The following is a 25,365-nucleotide window of genomic DNA, read 5'->3' as shown; positions in this document are numbered from 1 at the left end:
AAATGTTAGGTCAAGAGGAAGAAAGAGAACAAATTCAAGAGTTACTCTCAAGCGTCTAGAATTTTCTGCACCTCTTGAAGAGAGACTAGCCCAGCTCTGACTATTACAAGCTGGACTTTCCTCTTAAAGCACAACCTTCATTTAAGCCTTTGGATAAAACTGGAAGAAAAGAATCTGTGAGTACTGTGGACTGCACAGAAGGCAGGGGGCTGAAAACTGGCAATAAAAACAGAAAGATGGCAGACCTGAGGCCCAGCAGTCAAACAGACCCTGAAATTGAGCTTTTTGTGAAGGTAAGTTTTCTAGCTATAATGAGAGCATACAGAATGTATTATTCCTTGACACTGGACCTCAGCATTTTTTTTTAAGTCAACATTTCAGCTAGAGATAGGAAATAGTTTTGTAATTTTATACCTACTCTGAGTCCTAGAAGAATACCTGGGTGTTTGGCTGCTCTTATATAACAATAGAAAAACACCCCATCTGAAAAAAGCAAGAAGATATGGTAGAAAGACAACTAGACTGGCTGGTAGTTAGAACAAGTAAATTGTATTATTAGTGACTTCCTATGTAACCTTGGACAAATCCCTCCCTCCCTCTTTGTTTTTCCATCTGTACAATAAAGGAGCCTGACAAAATGATCCTTAAGGGCTTTCCAGTTCTCATAATCTGTGTTTTATGAGATATGTTTTGGAAGGCCTGAATGTGGGGAGGAGAGGGCCAAGAACGGCCTGAGAGCCTCATTCCCACACATGGTCCAAATAGAGCTTTCAAAAATTCTCCCACAATGGATGAACATCACAGCAGGGTCAAACGGACACTAGAGGAGAAAAAAGCCAGGAGTCTGTGTGCCTGTTATATGAGTAGGAGGTTTTTTGCCTTGGCTTTTTTTTTTTTTTTTTTAATGTCTTAACATTTCAGAAAAGCCCTTTGGAAAACCCCTAAAACAGGAGAAAGGAACATGTGTTTCTAAATTAGCTCATCAAGAAAAAGAAACAATTTTGTACGGGTTATTCCAAGTAGAAATTACATAGTTTCCTAAATCCTTGCTTATATTAACTATTTTTCTCTATATTTTCATTGACTATTGGAAGTATTGAGGATGGTAATAATAAAAACAAACTCTTATATCATGCTTAACCTTTTTCTAACACTTTATGTATATTATCTCATTTAGTCCTAACAACTTAGAAGATAGGTTAATAGTAGTAAAGTAGTATCATCAGTAGCAGTGGTGGTAATAGTACTCAAAACTTTAGTAATATTGTCCTCATGATTTCTAGGTAAGTAAGATAAGGAAATAAGGTTTAAGTAACTTGCCTCTAAAACTACATCACCTCTTGATGGCCTACAAAGGCATAAAATAAGGTGTGCTTACCAAATTTTAGGTTAAACATCTGTTGGCCAAAGTAATACTTTTACAATAATTTTAAAATATTTGACAACTGGTCACATATATACATCAAGGACATAATTAACCAGCCTTTACAAAATTATAGGCGACTCTTGAATTCCTGCATAGCAAAACAATCCAAGTAAGTGTTTGCTTGACTGTGGGGCATAAGAGCTACTTCTCCTATCTCTGGATTCTAGCAAAACATGTCACTGCTCAGACGCAACATAAGTAAGCCTTAACTTCCTAACTGACTTTTTATTATAACTACCAATTCCAAACCAGAGGTAATAAGTCTCTTCATAGGGTAACTAGTTTCTTTTGTCTAAACTTGTTTATTCAATCCAATCAAACTCCTGTAACCAGTTGTTGGCATTGATCTGTGTGTTTATCTTCATAGACTTCCCATAATTTGGATGGTAATCTAGACAGGGGAAGTTAGGAAATCACACGTTGGATGAGAAAATGTTAAATTAAATAATAACTTTCAGGTTAAAAACCTAATCATTTATTGAGTACTTATGGCAGGGGCTGTGCTAAGTGGTTTATTATTAACCCTATTTTATGGTTACAGAAACTAAAGCAAAAAGTAGCTAAGTAGCTTTGCATAAGGTCACATAGCTAGTAAATGGCAGGGTCAAGATTCCAGTCCCTTAAAATAGCTGTGCATAATTTTAATTCATTGTTTTCAACTTGGCACACTTTTTAGTAACATTTCCCAGAATTTCATTAGATGAAATCCTCTAGATGTTAGCTTATCTAATGACATTGATACAAGCCACAGATTTTCTGGAAGAACCTTTAGTATCATCTGATCTGGGTTTTTGTTTTGCTTTGCTTTGAGATGGATTCCAAAGATCTCTAGAAGTTTCATAGAAGAGGGGGAATAGGGGCTGAGAGGGGTGAAAATGTTAATGAGAAAATTTAAAAAGCACTACTGTTTACCAGTTGTATCTCCCTTATAATGTGGTATCTTTCTAAAGATTAAATGAGTCTGTAATTTCCCCAGCTATGTCTGGGGACCCTAGCACAATTTCCCAATGCCACTGATGGGATCCCTACAAGAAAGTAAGTCCTTTCCTGACACAATTAAGAATTTATATCACACCCCCCCATGTGTTCCATGGAGTGAGTGAAAACATTGCCTTTCAACTCTGAATGATTTGGGCAAGATTTATATCCAGGAACTAAGAACAAAGGATTTTCTAAAAGAACACATTTTGTTTTCTCTAAATGCAGAGTTTATCTTATTGGTTTGTTGTTCATTGATAAATGGAGTTTTTGTGTTCTCTACCAGTCTAAAATTAAGTTTTCATAGATTTGTACATAACATTATAGACTCTAACATTTGGGCCAAAATCCTGAATGTAATATTTTTGTCTTTATTGATAAATGTAAAATAGAAAAAGAGATGATACTCTTCTCTGAATGTTCAGACTATTTTCAAATTATCTTAGAACTATCATAAAGACTATTATAAAGACTGATTAATAAAAAATCCAATAAAACTATTAGATGGGAGAAAGCAGTGTTTAAGGAGTGTGGATTGTGGAGTAGACAGTCCTGGATTAGCTACATGAGAAGAGTGTATGGGTCATCAACTCTTGTCTAGCTGAGTGTACTTGAGCAAGTCAGCTTCTCTGAACTTCAATTTCCTCATCTGTAAAACAAGAGTAATGACAGAACCTACCTCACAGGATCATCTTCATTATAAGCATTAAATAAAATAAATTTTTAAGACACAGTAGTTGTTAACATAGCAAACATTCAATAAATGTCAGATGTTCCAGCCATTACTATTTTTCATGTTTAGAAACATAGATCACAAACACAAAGAGAAAAAGTTGTTTTGGTGAATGACCACATCGTGGTAGTTTTCACATCCATTTCTCCAGGTGGTGGGTCAAAAAGATCTTGCTGTGATTTTTGTCATAGAGTGTTCTGCCTATGTTTTCCTCTAAGAGTTTTATAGTGTCTGGCCTTACATTTAGGTCTTTAATCCATTTTGAGTTTATTTTTGTGTATGGTGTTAGGGAGTGTTCTAATTTCATTCTTTTACGTGTAGCTGTCCAGTTTTCCCAGCACCACTTATGGAAGAGCCTGTCTTTTTTCCATTGTATATTCATACATTTTGTGTAGTGGCACTTTAAATCAGCATTATTATAAACAGAAAAAAATTCAGTTTTCCTGTAAAATTGTGCTACATTTCCCCCACACCTCACTGTTTCGCTTTTCCTTTTGCCAAAGGCAACCCACCCTTCCTGCTGTATCTATTATCAGACTTCATTCTTCTTCCTGCCTAATCAAGTTTCCATTCACTAACCCCAGTTATGATTGGATCTTTAGCTTGACTTCTGTTACAAAAGAAATTCAGCTGCCAAGGTGGTTGCCTCTTCCCATACCTCTTCACTCCCTGACGCCACAAAAGAGCAACAATAAACATTATTTCCTCTGTTGTACTCACTGCCAGGAAAAGGAAAATTTACCAAAAAATAAGAATTATGTCCAAGATCAAGGTGTCAGTATGGTCAGTTTCTGGTGAGAACTCTCTTCCTGGTTTATTATAGATAGGTGCCTTCTTGCTGTGACCTTATATGCATAGTTGTTGGGGGAAATGAAGAAAGAGAGAAAGAAAAAGGGAGAGAGAGCTCTGGTTTCTTCTTATAAGGGCATTAATCCCATCACAAGGGTTCTACCCTCATGACCTCATCTAAACCAATCACTTCCCAAACACCTCACCTCCAACTACCATCACGTTGGGGGACAGGGATTCGACATTTTAATTTGGGGGGAACACAATTCACAAATCCAAAGTAGATAGCAGTGCACTTCACAGGATTAGGAACTCTAAAGAGTAGGTAAGTGTGTGGAGTAAAGAAAAGGGAAAGAATTCACTTTGGGACATGTTGAGATTGAGGTGTCTAAAACTTGGATCTCCCCTCAGGAGACAACATCAGCTATAGCCTTCTCAAGGAGAGGCTCCCCTTTCTTCCTCATTTCTGTTACCACTGAGGGTGGCGATAAGGTAGATGTCTTTAGATGTCCTTGCTCCTCATTCTTGTTTCCAGACCATTCTATCTCTCCCATCCAGAGAAATATCTCGGTTGTCTCATAATATCAGACTAAACCAACCACTACCCCTCCTTGTTATAGTAGTCTTCCCAATCCCAGGTCACTTTCCCTTACTTCTTAAGGATTTTATTTCCCGGATCATTGTCACACTCTTCAAGACTATGCCTATCATAATTCTTGGTGATTTTAATATCTACACAAATGACCCTTCCAACACTCTGTCCTCTCACATCCTTGGCTTTCTGTCCTCCAGTGACCTTGTTCTTCATAATCTCTCAGGCACTCCCTTCCATGGTTATACCCTTACCTTTGTCATTGCAACGTCTGCAATCGCTAAATAATATCATTTATTTGAGGGGTTTTTGTTCTTCTTTTTGAACTTTTCCATTTTAATACACTTTATTGAGGTATAATTTACATAAAGTAAGATGTGCTCATTTTTCACTGAAGTGTCTCTGATTTACAATGTTGTGTTAATTTCTGCTGTACAGCAAAGTGATTCAATTACATATATATATATATATATGTATACATACAAATCCTTTTTCATATTCTTTTCCATTATGGTTTATCACAGGATATTGAATATAGTTCCCTATGCTTTACAGTAGAACCTTGTTGTTTATCCATTCTCTACATACTAGTTTGCATCTGCTAATCCCAAACTCCCAATCCATCCCTCCCCCACCCTCTTTCCCCTTGGCAACCACAAGTCTCTTCTCTATGTCTGTGACTCTGTTTCTGTTTCATAGCTATGTTCATTTGTGTCGTATTTTAGATTCCACATATGAGTGATATCATACGGTATTTGTCTTTCTCTTTCTGACTTACTTTGCTTAGTATGATAATCTCTAGGTCAATCCATGTTGCTGCAAATGGCATTATTTCATTTTTTATGGCTGAGTAGTGTTCCATCATATATATATATATATATGGTATATACTATATATATACCATTCCATTATATATGTATATTATATATACCATTCCATTATATATATAATGGATATATATATACATATATATATATATCACATCTTCTTAATCCATTCATCTGTCAATGGACACTTAAGTTGCTTCCATGTCTTGGCTATTCTAAATAGTGCTGCTATGAGCATACAGGTGCATTTTCAAATTATAGTTTTGTCTGGATACATGCCCAGGAGTAGGATTGCTGTATCATATGGTAACTCTGTTTAAATTTTTTAAGGAACCTCCATACTGTTCTCCATAGTGACTGCACCAATTTACATTCCCACCAGCAGTGTAGGAGGGTTCCCTTTTCTCCACACCCTCTCCAGCATTTATTATTTGTAGACTTTTAATGATGGCCATTCTGACCAGTATGAGGTGGTACCTCATTGTAGTTTTGATTTGCCTTTCTCTAATAATTTGCTATGTTGAGCAAAAGATGAATTTTTAAATGAGTGGTGTTAAGACAACTATTAACTATTTGTAAAATAATAAAATAAAAATAATAAATCTGGAGTCCCAATACATTCCTTATGCCAAAATAAATTCTAAATAGATGAAACAAATGCAAAAATGAAACCGTAAAGTTACTAGAAGAAAACATGAGGGAACATCTTTATAGTAAAACAAAATAAGAAAGTAATTTTTTTCTTTGCAATCTTGATGTACATAACAGCTGTGTAAGCAGATCAGGAAAACCAGATTTCATAAAGGAAAACAATATAAGATTTTATGTAAAATTTTAATTTTACATAAGGCATTGTTTAAAAATTACATGTAACTTTATCAAAAAGAGTTAGTGGCTTTAGTATACAAGTAATTTTTCCAAAGTAATAAGGAAAAGGTCATCACCTTAATAGATAAATATAAAATTGTCATGAACAAACAAGTCACAGAATAAAGAAATCAAAGTTCCAATGAAAATACTGAATATACCTTTCAAGAAGTAAATTTGGCAGGATCTATGAAAATGGAAAATGAACATAGTCTTTAGTCAGCATTCTGTTGTTATGTACTCATCACTCTGGTAATTTTACATACAATGAAATTATTTGCTTCATTATCTCTCTCTGCCCACAGATGGTAGAATTCATGAGATTAAGGACTACCAACTTTGTCTCTAGCAACTAGTTTATTTCCCAGCAGGCACTCAATACATACTTATTGAGCAAATGAATGAATGAAGCCTTTCTTTATCTTAATAGGCTGGAAGTGATGGGGAGAGTATTGGAAACTGTCCCTTTTGCCAACGCCTTTTTATGATCCTCTGGCTTAAAGGAGTTAAATTCAATGTGACTACTGTTGACATGACCAGGTAAGACAAATCAGGACATGTTTCATTCTGGGGATTAAAATCAGTAGACACCAATACAATGTTGGTGTTTGCATAATGTGTACTTTATCTAGAGGCCTAACTCTGCTTATTTTCAATAATCATAGAAAGCCTGAAGAGCTGAAGGACTTAGCCCCAGGCACAAATCCTCCCTTCCTGATATATAACAAGGAGTTGAAAACAGACTTCATTAAAATTGAGGAGTTCCTAGAGCACACACTGGCTCCTCCAAGGTACAACATTTTTACAGGATATTATTGTTCTTGAGATAATCTATTTTATTGTCTTATTTATTGCAGATTGAGGATTCTTCTAAACATCTAACTCTTTTTCAATTTCAGACTTCTCTTTTGCTATCTTTCTAGAAAAGTTTGCAAAGATCCCCCGATCACTCCATGTATGATTAGAAAACTTTACTACATAATTATTTATTTAACATATGTAAAGCTATTAAAACTTTATGTGATGCAAGTAGTATATTAGGAATGGGCAAAGGATAGACTTGGAAATTTAGGAAGGACAAGTAAATTTAGGCCACATTTAATTTTATCCATGTTATTTGATCCATAATGAAGTTTGGGGACATTTATACTGACAGAAGTCAGACTTATTTTATTGTAGAACCCTCAGAAGATCTACAATTTTGAAACAGCCTTTAATTCAGTCTGATCTCTTAGCTCTACAGGTTGAGAAATATTATGTCTATCACACATAAACTTCCCCCCTTCAACTTCAAATACACAGACAGTCAATATAATATTTCAAATTATTTTTAAAATGCATAGCTTGCTTAAAATAAGAAAGTAAATTCTCTGTAGTCTAGAAATAGAGAAGAAACCTATGGTGGGTTAGCAGTGAGGGCATGGGGTAATAGCACTGTATAGTCCATGAGGACTGGTCAGGACTAGTCCATTATACCACTGATGGCATGAAGATAGAACATACCCAACACAAGAAAACCAAGAAACAGGTCTCTCACAGTTAGCCAGAGGCCATAACTGCACTGACTACACTTGAATGACAGCTGTATGTCTCTGCCCACCCAGGATAGTATCTGGAAACAATAAGCCTACTGTATTCATTTTTTATTTCTGTGCAACAAACTCAGTGTCTTAAAACGTCACTCATTTATTATCCCACAGTTTTCACTGGTCAGAAGTCTGGCTGTAAACTTAAAACTGCTCTAAAAACTAACGTCTTATCATTACACATACATATGATAAATAAAAGGTTCTATCAGTCCAAAATTCTTCCTACCTAAGAAATTAGGGATACTATTTTAGATTCTTTTCTGTGTACCTATACTATGTCTCTTTCATTCATTATTGGTGGCTTCTTATATTTTAAGCACCAGCTCCAAGTGTTGAGTCTTATTTTGTTCTTTTCTCCTCATCCATCCTCCTCTATTACTGCCTCCCCTCAAACCATCTCTCCAACCTTTTCTTGCTCCCAAAGGTTAACTAGTGAAAAAATCTATTGTGTTATCTTTCCATACCCGTTTTTATGTTCATATAAGCACAATAACAAATTCCCTTTCCTTCCAGTTTTTTACCACTACAAACAGTGCTATAAATAACATCCTTGCTCATATGTCCTTATGTACTGGTGTTTTTATTCCCGTGGAATAGATTTCCAGCAGTAAAATTCAAATGGTATATATCTTTTAAAATTTTTACTGCTTTATCCATCAGTGTATAAGTATACACTTTTCCCACATATCTGTAGTACTATGCGTTATCACTCTTTTAAAATTCATGGCAAGCTGACGGGTGTAGTGATATCTCACTGATACTTTAGTTTGCATTTCCCTGAATAATAGGTGAATTAGAACATCTTTACACATGTTGGTTGAGCATTTGGTTTTGTTCTGTGAATTACCTTGTCAAATTCTTCTGATTTTCTCTTAGCTTATGTATCATTTAGGGATTGCATTCAACTCTAACTAGTGGCCCAAAAAGTAGTGGTTTAGATAAATATGGGTTTTATTTTTCTTACATAATAAGACACCAAGAATGAGGCATTGTAAGGATAGAATGACAGCTCCATAATTTCACTGGCGACCCAGGCTCTATCTAATATTTCTTCTCTGCCATTCTTCAGGTGAGTTTTCCAGTCTTAAGTTTAATTCACGGTGACAATATGTCTGCTGGAATTCCAGGCAACAGATCTAAGTCCCACACAGGAAGAAGGAGAAGGGCAAAGGGCAAAAGATGCAAGTCAGCTTTAAGGAGCTTTCACAGAAGCCACATTCAACAAGTTCCATTAACATCTCATTATTCAGAAGTAATTCACATAGTCATACCTAAATACAAAGGGAAGCTAGGAAACATAGTTTTCATCCATGTTTATTGCCATCCCTAATAAAATAAGATTCAGTTAATGAGAGACAGAGAGAGAGGGAGAGAGGGAGAGGGAGAAAGTGGTACATAACTGTGTTATCTTCCATATTCTGTCCCTCTGACCATCCAAATAAATGTGTGTATCCTTATTCCCATACGTGGAACACACTTACTCCCAAGAGAGATAACTCCCAAGTCCCCTACAGTTACTGCATCCAGTTCAAAGTCCAGGATCTTTGAGCGATGCGCAACATCTCTCTTAGATATTAATGGTCGAACAGTCAAATAAATTAAAAGACAAGTTCTTTCCACCTTCTGCTTGACACACGCAATAGTCAGTGGTGGAGCAGGAATTGGATAACTGGAATAAAATCTTCCATTTTTAAAAGGAAATATAGGATAACACATAAAAATCCCTGGTTCATAATAGTTACCATTGTTGGAGAAAACAGCTGGAAGATATTTTCCAAGTTTTGGTGTTACAAACAATGCTAAAATGAACTTTCTTTTGACATGGTCCTCCAGAGTGGTTATTTAGTCTGCCACATTGCTGAATACAAGAGCTCTTCCATATAACCTTTGTTTCATCTAAAAATTTAAAACCTGTTAGATACCCACATCAATGAAAATGGTGGAGTAGGGAACTCCAAAATGTCATCCCTCCATAATAACAATTAATAGCCCAGCAAAAGCTGTCAGAATCAACTTTGCCAGAACTCTGGAATCTAACCAAAAATTTACAAGCAGCCTGGGGTTTCTTAATGAAGAATAAAGAAGCAAAATTTCAGTAATAGAGCCCTGTGGCATTTTAGGTTACCCTGTTACCATCCTCAACTACCCAGTTCTTTAGAAGCCTTAAAGAGAGCAGTCCACATTGCAGAAACAGGTTGCTTGTACCAGAGGACAGGATATGGACCTTATTCTCAAATAACTGTGGTTGTGTGGTTTGACCTGGTGGCACCTCGAGGGATTGACTCAAGGGTTTGCCTTTTTTTCACCTACTTTGGAGCTTCCTCAGGGCTGAGGCAGCTTCCCTGTTGGCACTCATGGAAGGCGTTTAGAAGCAAATGTATTAGCCACTGCCACATGGGACAAGGAATAAAACTTGGAGAAAGCAATAGACAAACTGAAAAGTCTGCAAAAAAAAGAGGCTGAGATGGGACTTCCCTGGTGGTGCAGTGGTTAAGAATCTGCCTGCCAATGTAGGGGCCACAGGTTCAAGCCCTGGTCCAGGAAGATTCCACATGCCATGGAGCAACTAAGCCCATGTGCCACAACTACTGAGCCCACGTGCCAAAACTACTGAGCTCACGAGCCATAACTACTGAAGTCCACGCACCTAGAGCCCATGCTGCACGACAAGAGAAGCCACTACAATGAGAACCCCATGCACCGCAATGAAGAGTAGCCCCTGCTTGCTGCAACTAGAGAAAGCCTGCGTGCAGAAATGAAGACCCAACGCAGCCAAAAATAAATAAATAAATTTATTTTTTAAAAAATAAAGAGGCTGAGACACTTGGAAGATAGTGGAATAAGGGCTTTAAATTAATGTATTCTAGGGAATCTAGAAGTCCAAGCACATGCCCAAGTCTCGACCTATGCGCAGAAAAAACAACCTGAGAAGACTTTAAGCTTTCACTTCTGGCTAAATTCAGGCACCGCATAAGTAGAAAAGTGAAGGCTAAGGCAGAATTATAAACTGCATACCTAAGCATTGAAGGAGTACCCAAACACAGAGCCAGCTTACAAACACCAGGAGAGCTTTTTATCCCTTGGTTTGTTGTTTGTTTGTTTGTATCTTTGTTTGTTTTGCTTCCAGGAGTTTAAGGAAATCTCTGTCAAATCAATAACTGACCAAAGATAATGAGAAAAAGATTTCAGTGGCCACACACAAGAAAGAACAGACTTTACAAAAATACTTCAGAAAATTCACTAAACAAATAAACAACAACACCCAAAAAAAGCAACAACAAACCCTATTTGTTGGAAGCGAAGGGAAGAATCTGTTTTCCAGAGTTTCCACATTATAATATTAAAGTGTCCTGTTTTCAAAATATATATATAAGGTATGTCAAAAAAAAAAGGGGGGGCTTCCCTGGGGGCACAGTGGTTGAGAATCTGCCTGCTAATTCAGGGGACATGGGTTCGAGCCCTGGTCTGGGAGGATCCCACATGCCGCGGAGCAACTAGACCCATGAGCCACAACTACAGAGCCTGTGCGTCTGGAGCCTGTGCTCTGCAACAAGAAAGGCTGCAATAGTGAGAGGCCCACGCACCACGATGAAGAGTGGCCCCTGCTTGCCACAACTAGAGATAGCCCTCACACAGAAACAAAGACCCAACACAGCAAAAATAAATAAATTAATTAATAAACTCCTACCCCCAACATCTTCTTAAAAAAAAAAAAAAACAAGAATGTGTGGCCCATTCACAGAAAAAAAGAAATTAATAGAAATTGTCCCTGAGGAAACCCAGACCCTGATTTAATAGACAGACTTTAAATCAACTGTCTTAAATATGTTTAGGTAGCTAAAGAAAACCATGGACAAAGAATTAAAGGAAATCAAGAAAACAATGTCTCAATAAAGAGAGAATATCAATAAAAAATATAAATAATAAAAAGGAATCAAATAGACATTCTGGAGTTGAAAAGTACAATAACTAAAATGAACAATTCACTAGAGGGTTCAACAGCAGATTTGAACAGACAGAAGAAAGAATCTGCAAAACTGAGCATAAGTTAATTGAGAGTATCCAGTCTAAGGAAAAGGAAGAAAATTAACAGAGCCTAACAGACCTGTTGGATACCATAAAATGTACAAAGATACACATGATAGGGAAGAGATGGCAGAGAGAAAGAGGCAGAAAGAATATCTGAGGAAACAATGGCTGAAGACTTCCCAAGTTTAATGAAAGACACAAACCTATAAATCCAAGAAGGTCAACAAACTCCAAGTGGAATAAACTTAAAGAGATCAACACCAAGATACATTATTATAAAATTATCTAAAGCCAAAGACATAATCTTGAAAGCATCAAGAAATAAATGACTCATCATGTAGAGGGGATTCTCAATAAGATTAACAGATAAGTTTCATCAGAAATCATGGAGACCAGAAGGCAGAGAGATGATATATATATTTAAAGTGCTGAGAGAGAAAATATCAACCAAGAATTCAATATCTGGCAAAAATATCCTTCAAAAATGAAAGAGAACTTAAGACATTCCACATGAACGAAAACTGAGGGATTTTGTTGCTAGTAGGCCTGCTCTGCAAGAAATGCTATCAGAAGTCCTTCAGGCAGAAATGAGAGGCCATTAGAAAGTAATTCAAAATCATATAAGAAATAAAAGAGCACCAGTAAAGGAAAAATAACACACATGATCATCTCAGTTGACACAGAAAAAGCATTTGACAAAATCCAACACCATGTTATGATAATACTCAACAAACTAGGACTAAAAGGGAGCTTCCTTAACCTGATAAAGGGAATCTATGAAAAACCCATGGATAACATCATACTTAAAAGTGAAGGATTGAAAACTTTCTCCCTAAGATCAGAAACAAGACAAATATGCCATTTTTGCCACTTCTACTCAACATTGTACTGAAAGTTCTAGCCAGAGCAATTATGCAAGAAAAAGAAATAAAAGTCATCCAAATTGGAAAGGAAAAAGTAAAATGATATTGACAGATATGATCTTTTACGTAGAAAATCCTTTAAAGTCCACTGAAATACTATTAGAACTAATAAAAATTCAGCACAGTTGCAAGATACAGATCAAAATACAATAAATAATTTTATTTCTATATACTGTCAATGAATCATCCAAAAAGTAAATTAGGAAAACAATTCCATTTTCAGTAGCATCAAAAATAATAAACTACTTAGAAATAAATTTAACCAAGGAAGAGAAAGACTTGTACATGAAGACTACAAACAATTGCTAAAATAACCTCCTAGCTTCTCATGGTTTTCCAGCAATCATTACCTTATATATACATAACTCCAACCCTCCATCTTCACACAGCATTCTCCCTGTGTCTCTGTCTCTTCATAAAGTGTTCTTTTTTAAGGACACCAGTCATATTGGATTAACGGGCCCACCTTACTCCATATGGCCTCATCTTAACTATTACAGCTGTAACAATCCTATTTCAAAATAAGGTTACATTATGAAGTATTGGAGTTTATGACTTCAACATACCTTTTTGGGGGGACACAATTCAACCTATACAAATATCCCATGTTCATGGATTAGAAGACCTAATATATTAATGTAGAAATATTCCCCAAAGTGATCTATTAATTCAATGCAATACCACCCAAAATTCCAATGGTGTTTTTACAGAAATGAAAAAGCCAATCCTCAAATTCATATGGAATTGCAAGAGATCACAAATAGCTAAAATAGTCTTTGATAAAGACAAAAAATTGGAGGACTCATGCTTCCTGATTTCAAAACTTACTACACAGCTACAGTAATCAAAACAATCAGTACTTGCATAATAATATACCATTGGAATAGAATTGAAAGTCCAAAAATAAACCCATACATCTGTGGTCAATTGATTTTCAAGAGTGCCAAAACCATTCAATGGTGAAAGAATAGTCTCTCCAACAAGTGGTGCTGGGACAGCTAGATATTCACATTGGCATGCCAAAGAATAAAGTTATACCCTTACCTCACATCATATACCAAAATCAACTTAAAATATATCAGACCTAATGTGTGGATTAAAACTATAATACTTTTAGAAGAAAATATAGAGGTAAATCTTCAAGACCTTGTATTTGGCAATGGATTCTTAGATATAACACCAAAAGCACATACAGCAAAAGAAGAAAATAGAAAAGTTAGATGATCTGGAAGATAGAATAATGGAAATAACCCAATCAGAACAGTAGAAAGAATTTTTTTTTTTAATGAGGAACGTTTAAGAGACCTCTGAGACAACATCAAGTGTACTAATATTCACATTATAGGGATCCCCAAAGGAGAAAAGAGAGAAAGGGATAGAAAGGTATTTGATGAAATCATGGCTGAAAATTTCCTAAAGCTGATGAAGGAAAAAGATTTCCAGGTACAGGAAGCACAGAGACTCCCAAACAAGATAAACCCAAAGAGACCCACACCAACACATATCATAGTTAAAATGGCAAAATTTAAAGATAAAGAGAGAATTCTAAAGGCAGCAAGAGAAAAAGAATATTTTTTTTCCACTTAGAAAAGACGCTTTAACACTTCTTTTAGGGTTGGTTTAGTATTGATGAGCTTTTTTAGTTTTTTCTTGTCTGAGAAGTTCTTTACCTCTCCTTCAATTCTGAATGATAACTTTGCTGGGTAGAGTATCCTAGGTTGTAGGTTTTCCCTTTCAGAACTTTAAATATATCATGTCACTCCCTTCTGGCCTGCAAAGTTTCTGCAGAAAAATAAGCTGATAGCCTTATGGCGGTTCCCTTGTATGTGACTAGTATCCAAAATATATAAAAGAACTCTTACAACTCAATAACAGAAAGCAAACAACCTAATTTTAAAATGGAAAGAGGATTTGAGTAGACAATTCTCCAGAGAATATATACAAGTGGCTAATAAGTACTTGCAAAGATACTTAATGTCATTAGTCATTATAGAAATGAAAATCAAAACCACAATGCCCATTTTTTTCACACACACACACACACACACACACACACACACACACTGTATTTTATTTTTACAAGCGATAAATAAACTGACACCAAGCATTGTAAATGGATGACCACAGCAATGATTGCAATTACCAAACACAAAACACACTCATACTATGTCATAATATTGACATTCAGTCCAGTAATCCTCCACTGTAACAACTCCTTTACTTTGCAGTGAAAATTGATTGTTATATTTTTTGCCTCTGAGTCCTTGTGGGATTTTTAAAAATTCAAACAGAAAGTCACAAAAATTATAATCATCCTCATCAGGTCACTCAGTCCCATGTAATTAATTTTTTTTCATCTTGATCTTTTGTTAGCACTTTTATGAATTCACTAGTTTTCCATTAGAGTTCTGAAAATGCTTATTCATTCAGTTCAGCAGTATAGTCAGTTACCAGAAATCTGTACTTGTCAGAGTCTTTTCCATGAATGCCTTGAAGATGAAACCCTTTTATAGGAACATTTCTGCATTTACAGAGAGTACACCCAGAACTGTCTGCAAATGACAAAAGACTTAAAAATTACCACAGTTAAAGATTTGATGATGGACTTCCCTGGTGGCACAGTGGTTGAGAGTCTGCCTCCTGATGCAGGGGACACGGGTTCGTGCACTGGTCTGGAAAGATCCCACATGCCATGGAGCGGCTGGGCCCATGAGCCATGGCCGCTGAGCCTGCACATCCAGAGCCTGTGCTCCACAACGGGAGAGGCCACAACAGTGAGAGGCCCACATACCGCAAAAAAAAAAAAAAAAAGATTTGATGAAAGTTCATAATAATTCAATTGACAAGGACATTTAATTATTTCTGAGATATACATTTTAAAGTCATAACTAGAATTATGACTTATAACATTATACCAGAACATATAAGATTTTTAGAAATTTCATGAAATGTCTAAAATATTTATATTAACATATTTCCATACAAATAACCCAAAAGAAAGTTTAGTATTAGTTGTTTTGTTTGTTTGTTCTTTTTTTTTGTACTGCAGGTTCTTATCAGCCATCAATTTTATACACATCAGTGTATACATGTCAATCCCAATCGCCCAATTCGGCACACCACCATCCCCACCCCACCGCGGTTTTCCCCCCTTGGTGTCCATATGTTTGTTCTCTACATCTGTGTCTCAGCTTCTGCCCTGAAAACTGGTTCATCTGTACCATTTTTCTAGGTTCCACATACATGCATTACTATACGATATTTCTTTTTCTCTTTCTGACTTACTTCACTCTGTATGACAGTCTCTAGATCCATCCACGTCTCAACAAATGACTCAGTTTTGTTCCTTTTTATGGCTGAGTAATATTCCATTGTATATATGTACCACAACTTCTTTATCCATTCATCTGTTGATGGGCATTTAGGTTGCTTCCATGACCTGGCTATTGTAAGTAGTGCTGCAATGAACATTGGGGTGCATGTATCTTTTGGAATTATGGTTTTCTCTGGGTAGATGCTCAGTAGTTGGATTGCTGGATCATATGGTAAATCTATTTTTAGTTTTTTAAGGAACCCCCATACTGTTCTCCATAGTGGCTGTATCAATTTACATTCCCACCAACAGTGCAAGAGGGTTCCCTTTTGTCCACACCCTCTCCAGCATTTGTTGTTTGTATATTTTCTGATGATGCCCATTCTAACTGGTGTGAGGCGATACCTCATTGTAGTTTTGATTTGCATTTCTCTAATAATTAGTGATGTTGAGCAGCTTTTCATGTGCTTCTTGGCCATCTGTATGTCTTCTTTGGAGAAATGTCTATTTAGGTCTGCTGCCCATTTTTGGATTTGGTTGTTTGTTTCTTTAATATTGAGCTGCATGAGCTGTTTATATAATTTGGAGATTAATCCTTTGTCAGTTGCTTCATTTGCAGCTATTTTCTCCCATTCTGAGGATTGTCTTTTAGTCTTGTTTATGGTGTCCTTTGCTGTGCAAAAGCTTTGAAGTTTCCTTAGGTCCCCTTTGTTTATTTTTGTTTTTATTTCCATTACTCTAGGAGGTGGATCCAAAAAGATCTTGCTGTGATTTATGTCAAAGAGTGTTCTTCCTATATTTTCCTCTAAGAGTTTTATAGTGTCTGGTCTTACATTTAGGTCTCTAATCCATTTTGAGTTTACTGTTGTGTATGCTGTCAGGGAGTGTTCTAATTTCATTCTTTTACATATAGCTGTCCAGTTTCCCAGCACCACTTATTGAAGAGACTGTCTTTTCTCCATTGTGTATCTTTGCATCTTTTGTCATAGATTAGTTGACCATAGGTGCGTGGGTTTACCTCTGGGCTTTCTATCTTGTTCCATTGATCTGTTTCTGTTTTTATGCCAGTACCATATTGCCTTGATTACTGTAGCTTTGTAGTATAGTCTGAAGTCAGGGAGTCTGATTACTCCAGCTCCGTTTTTTTCCCTTAAGACTGCTTTGGCTATTCGGAGTCTTTTGTGTCTCCATACAAATTTTAAGATGATTTGTTCTAGTTCTGTAAAAAAATGCCATTGGTAATTTGATAGGGATTGCATTGAATCTGTAGATTGCTTTGGGTAGTATAGTCATTTTCACAATATTGATTTTTCCAATCCAAGAACATGGTATATCTCTGCATCTATTTGTATCATCTTTAATTTCTTTCATCAGTGTCTTATAATTTTCTGCATACAGGTCTTTTGTCTCCTTAGGTAGGTTTATTCCTAGGTATTTTATTCTTTTTGTTGCAATGGTAAATAGGAGTGTTTTCTTGATTTCACTTTCAGATTTTTCAACATTAGTGTATAGGAATGCCAGGGATTTCTGTGCATTAATTTTGTATCCTGCTACTTTACCAAATTTGTTGATTAGCTCTAGTAGTTTTCTGGTAGCATCTTTAGGATTCTCTATGTATAGTATCTTGTCATCTGCAAACAGTGACAGCTTTACTTCTTCTTTTCTGATTTGGATTCCTTTTATTTCTTTTTCTTCTCTGATTGCTGTGGCTAAGACTTCCAAAACTATGTTGAATAATAGTGGTGAGAGTGGGCAACCTTGTCTTGTTCCTGATCTTAGTGGAAATGGTTTCAGTTTTTCACCATTGAGGATGGTATTAGCTGTAGGTTTGTCATATATGGCCTTTATCATGTTGAGATAATTTCCCTCTATGTCTACTTTCTGGAGGGTTTTTTATCATAAATGGGTATTGAATTTTGTTGATATATGGCCTTTATCATGTTGAGATAATTTCCCTCTATGTCTACTTTCTGGAGGGTTTTTTATCATAAATGGGTATTGAATTTTGTTGATATATGGCCTTTATCATGTTGAGATAACTTCCCTCTATGTCTACTTTCTGGAGGGTTTTTTATCATAAATGGGTATTGAATTTTGTCAAAAGCTTTCTCTGCATCTATTGAGGTGATCATATGGTTTTTCTCCTTCAATTCGTTAACATGGTGTATCACGTTGATTGATTTGTGTGTATTGAAGAATCCTTGCATTCCTGGGATAAACCCCACTTGATCATGGTGTATGATCCTTTTAATGTGCTGTTGGATTCTGTTTGCTAGTATTTTATTGAGGATTTTTGCATCTATGTTCATCAGTGACATTGGCCTGTAGTTTTCTTTCTTTGTGACCACTTATCGAAGACACTGTCTTTTCTCTATTGTATATTTTTGTCTCCTTTGTTGTAGATTATTTGACCATATGTGTGTGGGTTTATTTCTTGGTTCTCTATTCTATTCCACTGATTTATGTCTGTTTTTGTTCCAGTACCACACTGTTTTGATTACTGTAGCTTTGTAGTATAGTCTGATGTCAGAGACTGTGATACCTCCAGCTTTGTTCTTTTCTTTCTCAAGATTGTTTTGGTATTTGGGGGTCTTTTGTGGTTCCATATAAATTTTAGGATTATTTGTTCTTAGTTCTGTGGAAAATGTCAGGGTATTTTGATAGGGATTGCATTAAAACTGTAGATTGCTTGGGTAGTGTGGACATTTTAACAATAGTAATTCTTCCAATCCAAGAACACAAGATGTTTTTCCATTTCTTTGTATCATTTTCAAATTCCCTCATCAATGTTTATAGTTTTTAGAGTATAGGTGTTTCACCTCCTTGGTTAATTTTTTCTGAGGTATTTTATTCTTTTTGACATACCTGTAAGTTGGATTGTTTCCTTAATTTCTCTTTCTAATAGTTCTTTATTAGAGTATAGAAAAGCAACAGATTTCTGTATATTAATCATGTATCCTGCAACTTTAGTGTATTCATTTCTTAGTTCTAATACATATTCAAACAGAAACACATGCACAAATGTTCATAGCAACAGTATTCGCACTAGATAAAAGCTGAAAACAAAACAAATGTCCATCAACTGATTACCAGATAAACAAAATGTGGTATATCCATACAATGAAATATTATTCATCCATAAAAAGGAATGAAGTGCTGATACATACTAGAATAAGGATGAGCCTTGAAGCATTATACTAAGTGAAAGAAGCCAAACACAAAAGGCCATGCATTTTATGATTCCATTTACGTGAAATGTCCAGTATAAACAAGTCCATAGAGACAGAAAGATTAGTGATTCTAGGAGTGAATGGGGAGTAACTGCTTAATGGGGACACAGCTTCCTTTTTGAGTGATGAAAATGTTCTGGAACTAGATAGGGGTGATGGGTGCACAACACTGTGAATGTACTAAAAATCTCAATGAATTGTACACTTTAAAATGGTTTAAATGGTGAGTTTCATGTTATGTGAATTTTACCTCAATTTAAAAAATACTATTGGGTTTTAATTGAAATTACATTTAATTTGTATTACTATTTATACAAATTTCATTTTTATTATGTGACTTCTTCCCATCAGAGGACATGTTTTGAGTATTTGTTTGGGTATCATCTTATGTTCTTTTTTAAAAATCGAGGTATAGGGCTTCCCTGGTGGCACAGTGGTTGAGAGTCCGCCTGCCGATGCAGGGGACACGGGTTCGCACCCCGGTCCGGGAAGATCCCACGTGCCGCGGAGTGGCTGGGCCCGTGAGCCATGGCTGCTGAGCCTGCGCGTCCGGAGCCTGTGCTCCGCAACGGGAGAGGTCACAACAGTGAGAGGCCCGCGTACCGAAAAAAAAATATTGAGGTATAATTGTCATATAACATTGTGTAAGTTTAAGGTATACAACAAATTGATTCGATACATTTATATAGTGCAAAATGATCACCACCATAGCATCAGCTAACACCTCTATTCCATCACATAATTATCATCTATTTTTAGTCGTGATAATGGTTAAGATCTAGTCTATTAGCAACTTTGAAGTTTATAATATAGTATTGTTGACTATAATCACTATGCAGCGGATTCGACTTCTTGGATTTATTTACTAGTTGAAAGTTTTTACTCTTAAATAACATCTCCCCAATTCCTCCAGCCCCCAGCATTCTACTCTCTATATTTATGAGTTTGGCTTTTTTAGAGTGTACATATAAGTGATTCATACAGTATTTGTCTTTCTCTGTCCGACTTCACTTACTACAGTGCTCTCAAGATCCATTCATGTCAGCACAAATGGCAGGATTTCCTTCTTTCTCATGGCTAATATTCCATTTTGTGTGTGTGTGTGTGTGTGTGTGTGTGTAAAACCACATCTTCTTTATCTATTCATCCACTGATGGACACTTAGGTTATGAACCTAAATGTCTGTTTTATGTTCTTTGATGAGATTTTGTAGTGTTTTTTTTTATATTGATTCTATACCTTTTGCATTAAATTATTTCTAAATATTTTATACTTCTGTCACTATTGTAAGTGGAATATGCTACTAATATCCATTTCGTTCGGGTTATTGCTAACATAGAAAAGCTATTTCTTTAATGTTTGATTTGTATTTAGCCATCTTACCAAAATAGCTCATTAATTCTAGTAATTGTTTTTCTATACTTTCTTGGTTTTTCTAAGTATACAATTATATTGTTACTTCTCTTACAATAATTATACTGATTGCTTTATGTTGTTGTCTTCCTCCACTTGCTAAATCCTCAAAAAACTGTCAACTATAATAGTAATTGTAGGCATTTCTGTCTTGTTCCTAAACTTAATGTAAAAACTGTAGAGTCACCATTTAGAATGATGTTTTTTCTTGTCTTACTGATCAGTACATTCAGCACAATGTTGAAGTGCAGTAGTGATCATGATTATCTTCATACTTTACTGATTTTAAAGGAAATAGTGCTAACATTTCACCATTTAAAATGATGCTTGCTGAAAATTTTTGATGGATACTTTTGACCAAGTTAAAGAAATTAATAAATTCATTTAACAAATATTTACTGAATACTTAATAAGTGTCAGGTACTATTCTAGGCACTTGGGACACATCAGTGAATAAAATGGGCAAAAGCTCTCTGCCCTAGCAGAGCTTACATTTTAGTTAAGGAAGACAGCAAATAAGCAAGATAAAAAGCAAAATATAAACTATTTTAGATGATGATAAATACTAAGAAAAAGTAAAGCAAGGGAGGGAAGTAGTGAGTGTTAGGGCCAGGGGAGAGGTTGCAATGTCCGATAAGGTGGCCAGAGAAAGTCCTCACTTAGGAGGATATATCAGATTAAAATACCTGAAAGAAGAGGGGGAGAGGGCCATGTGCATAAATGAGGGAAAGCACTTTATTTAGGGGCAGACCAAGTGAAAAGGACCTGGGGTGGGAGCTTGTCAGGCCTATTTGAAGAAGAGCAAGGAGGTCAGTGTGAAGTGAAGTAAGGAAGAGAGTAGGAAGAGATGAGAGCAGAAGGTAAGCTTGGGTCAGATCACACTGGCCCTTGTAGACCACTGTGAAGACTTGGGCTCTGAGTCTGAATGATATGGAGACATTGCAAGGTAATGAGTAGGAAAGAGACATGATATGACTTAAGTTTTAACGTGACTGCTCTGGCAGCAGGTGGAGAATATCCTGGGAGTGTGAGGGATAAGCATGGGAGAGGGGGGATAATCAAAAAGTGTTGCAGTAATATAGGCTTTGGACCAGGCAGGGAGCAGTGGAGGTGGTGAGTAGTGGACAGATTCTGGATACATTTTGAAAGGTAGTCTGGCTGGAGTTGCTAATGGATCAAATGTGGGCATGGAGAGAAAGAGGGATCAAAGAAGATGGCTAAGTGTTTGGCTCAACCACTTCTAGTTGCTAGTGTGGGGTTTTATGAATAGGAATTGATTTTCACTGAACACTTTTGGGGCATCTATTCATGATCATACGGTTTTCCTTATTTAATTTGTGAATGTGGTAAATTACATTATTACATTACTTTAATTTATTATGCTAAATTAACTGTGTATTACTAAGAGGAGGACATCTTGGCTACTTTTCCCCCATCCTCTCCATCCTCTTTATTCTTTTATGTATTTTGTTATTTGAAGCCACGTTTTTTCCTACTACTTATCTTTGAAAATGTATTACCACCATATCTTCTGCCAAACAGGCTTTTAGGAGCAAGTATGGGGACCCAACAGCCATTTGAAACATTGTTTCTATAGATAAATGAGCTTTGAATTCCAAACAGCTGGCTTCCCTGTGAACTTCAGAAGCTAAAGTATTCTCAGAGTGGGAAAAAAACATATTTCCAATGAAAGGTTTCTCAGCACCTTCAGTTTCCGGCACAATTTTCCAAAACTTCTCTCAGTAGAGTGCAACAAAGACACCAGGTCTATGTCTTGTTATGGGTGAATGTTATGTGCAGTGATGTTTCTTTTTAAGGTATCCTCACCTGAGTCCCAAGAACAAGGAGTCTTTTGATGTGGGCTGTAACCTCTTTGCCAAGTTTTCTGCATACATTAAGAACGCGCAAAAGGAGGCAAACAAGAGTAAGATACCTTTCTTTAAGTCTTTTCGTTTTTCTCACTCACATGCTCACTCTCATATTCTGCCTCAACTAAAATAGGGCTTTCCTGAATATATAGTATATATTGGGGAATACTCTTCATCTCACTCTCTGTTCTCTCTTCTGAAATTCCTTGCATGAAGTTTTATTGGATTTAGAATCTAATATTCAATATAGGAATCACCAACTTAGCTCTATTAGAACACTGACATGCCAGGGGTGAACTAACTGCTGGACTGTATTTCTTAACCCCCCCAACTTTCTCAGTCTTGTGTACCTTTAAGGTTTCTTAAACCATAGCACCTACCATTTCTCACAAACACTCTCGAATAGGTTTACTATTCTCTGAATCATGAGAGCTATTAGTCTCTGATTCCACTTTCTGACTCTTCTTGAGTGATAATATATATTACCTTTCTTTTTCTTTGACTCTCCTCCCAATTTACCTCCTCAAGAAGAGTCCAAAAATATGTCTACTCACCGTTTGATTAAACATCTGATTCTGTCTTATCAGTGGGTAGTTGAGCATTCTAGTTAAGTATATAGAGATGTCTAAATGTGTGAAAAGCATATTGGGAATGTATTTAGTCATGAAGACTGCACATTTATAAGTAACCGTTTGACTTCATTGCCTCAGATTTTGAAAAATCTCTGCTCAAAGAATTTAAGCGTCTGGATGACTACTTGAACACCCCACTTCTAGATGAAATTGATCCAGACAGTGCTGAGGAACTCACAGTTTCCAGAAGATTGTTCTTGGATGGGGATCAGCTGACACTGGCTGACTGCAGTTTGTTACCCAAACTGAACATTATTAAGGTAAGTCTTCATAGGGCAGGCTGAATGATTGAGAGGAGTTTGGGAGTTGCCAACAGGAAGCACAGTGACCATTCAGTGTGAGTTTTTATATGAGGGCTTTGTCATCATCATTATGCATAGGGTATGTCTCCTTTTTCTCCTCAGAGGAAAAATCCATAATGATCTTCTCTGGGAAGCATAAAAACTTCTTGTTTCTTTCTTCCTAAATCAGAAGGTGTTTTCCACTGTCTTGTCTATAAAACAAGGGTAATAGTACCCATTTCATAGAACTGTTGAGAAAATTAAATTAAGGCATATGGAATATTAGAAAAGTGTCTGGATCATAACAAGTGATAATAAAGTGAGCTATTAATATTATTATTAACTAATCGTTCATTTAACAAGCTTTTATTGAACAGACCTTATTTTATCTCAGGTCCTATGCCAGACACAAAGAATACATAAAGAAGTAAGACACTGTCGAACCCTAAACAGTGAAAAGATCTGTGCTCTTTTTCTGTGCTTCCTTCTTCTAAACATTCATAATTAAATACACCATAAATATAATAAAAATGATTACAAGCACGGAGTTTTGTCTACATTTGTAGACAAAACATTAAAATAGTAAATCCAAGATTCTTTAAGTTTATTTTGTAGTACTTTTTGTGTAGGTAACATGTCCTCAATGATCCTAATTTTTGACATATGTTTTTACACACTAGGCATTTTACTGATGCCCCTCACTACCGATTGCTTTTTCCTCTTTTTTTCCAAAACCCTAGGTTGCTGCAAAGAAATACCGTGATTTTGACATTCCAGGAGAATTCTCAGGAGTCTGGCGCTATCTCCACAATGCCTATGCCCGTGAAGAATTTACCCACACGTGTCCTGAAGACAAAGAAATTGAAAATACTTATGCAAGTGTGGCTAAGCAAAAGAGTTAGGACAGCTCTTTCAGTAGAAAAACCTCTCTTTTCACTTGTTATCATATTAGAAAATCTTTTGGAAATAAGAATATGGAAAATATGGTTTCCTCTATCCAACTTTCTTATGAAAAAGAATGCTATATTTTCTGTAGCTAGTTAATCCAAACTATCTGCTCACTGTGTATTTTAAAGGTCTTCATATTTTCATTTCGCCTTTTAATTCCCATGGCACAACCACTGCGATCTTAAGTGATATGGAAAGTATCAATATCTTTTGCTAGAATGCATCATGTGTGCAAGCTCAACAGATGGCTGAAGTTACAAATGACATACAGTCACAGTCTCAAACTGTTCCTTAGAAATATTTACATCTAAATCATTAAAACAATTTTACTAAGAAATTTGACTGACCAAAAGTTCTTGTTGCTGTCCATTAAAGGGTTAAGTAAACCATTCTTAAAGGATAATCACAAATCTTTCTACAGAATTTAAAATGTTCCATTACTATATGTACTCAAATATACATGTTAAAATACAATCAAATCACTCATATCTGAAAACAAAAACTGAACTTTACTTTAGCTCCTTCAAAAGAGAAACAAAGTTCAGCCTCAAAAAAGAGAGATAGGTGTTTTTAGAGGTCTTGGTGGGATTTACATAAAATTTATTTATTTATTTTCTGGCCATGCTGCGGGACATGTGGGTTTTAGTTCCCCAACCAGGGATGGAACCCATGCCCCCTGCAGTGGAAGCTCAGAGTCTTAACCACTGGACCACCAGGGAAGTCCCTAGATAAAATTTAAATAAAGCAGTGTTTTCATAGGTTCAAAGAAAAGTAAGGCAATGAGTAAAGAGTTAACAGGCCTGGAACAGGCACACGAAAAAATGCTCATCATCACTAATTATTAGAGAAATGCAAATCAAAACTACAATGAGGTACCAGCTCACACTGGTCAGAATGGCCATCATTAAAAAGTCTACAAATAAATGC

The 25,365-nt window shown here is 36.0% G+C and overlaps 1 protein-coding gene across 1 annotated transcript; it reads left to right on the top strand.

The window, feature by feature from the left end:
- On the top strand, positions 1-24,540 carry CLIC2 (chloride intracellular channel 2). The gene is made up of 6 exons (XM_065900376.1): positions 1-293; positions 6,643-6,752; positions 6,878-7,003; positions 22,527-22,633; positions 23,288-23,469; positions 24,231-24,540. The coding sequence occupies exons 1-6, from the start codon at positions 237-239 to the stop codon at positions 24,390-24,392; spliced, it is 744 nt and encodes a 247-aa protein (XP_065756448.1). The 5' UTR covers positions 1-236; the 3' UTR covers positions 24,393-24,540.
- Positions 24,541-25,365: the final 825 nt, after the last annotated feature.

The sequence above is a fragment of the Phocoena phocoena genome, chromosome X (genome assembly GCF_963924675.1).
Source record: "Phocoena phocoena chromosome X, mPhoPho1.1, whole genome shotgun sequence".
Classification (NCBI taxonomy): domain Eukaryota; kingdom Metazoa; phylum Chordata; class Mammalia; order Artiodactyla; family Phocoenidae; genus Phocoena; species Phocoena phocoena.
Note: the sequence above shows the minus strand (reverse complement) of the source record. Positions and strands in the feature narration are given on the sequence as shown.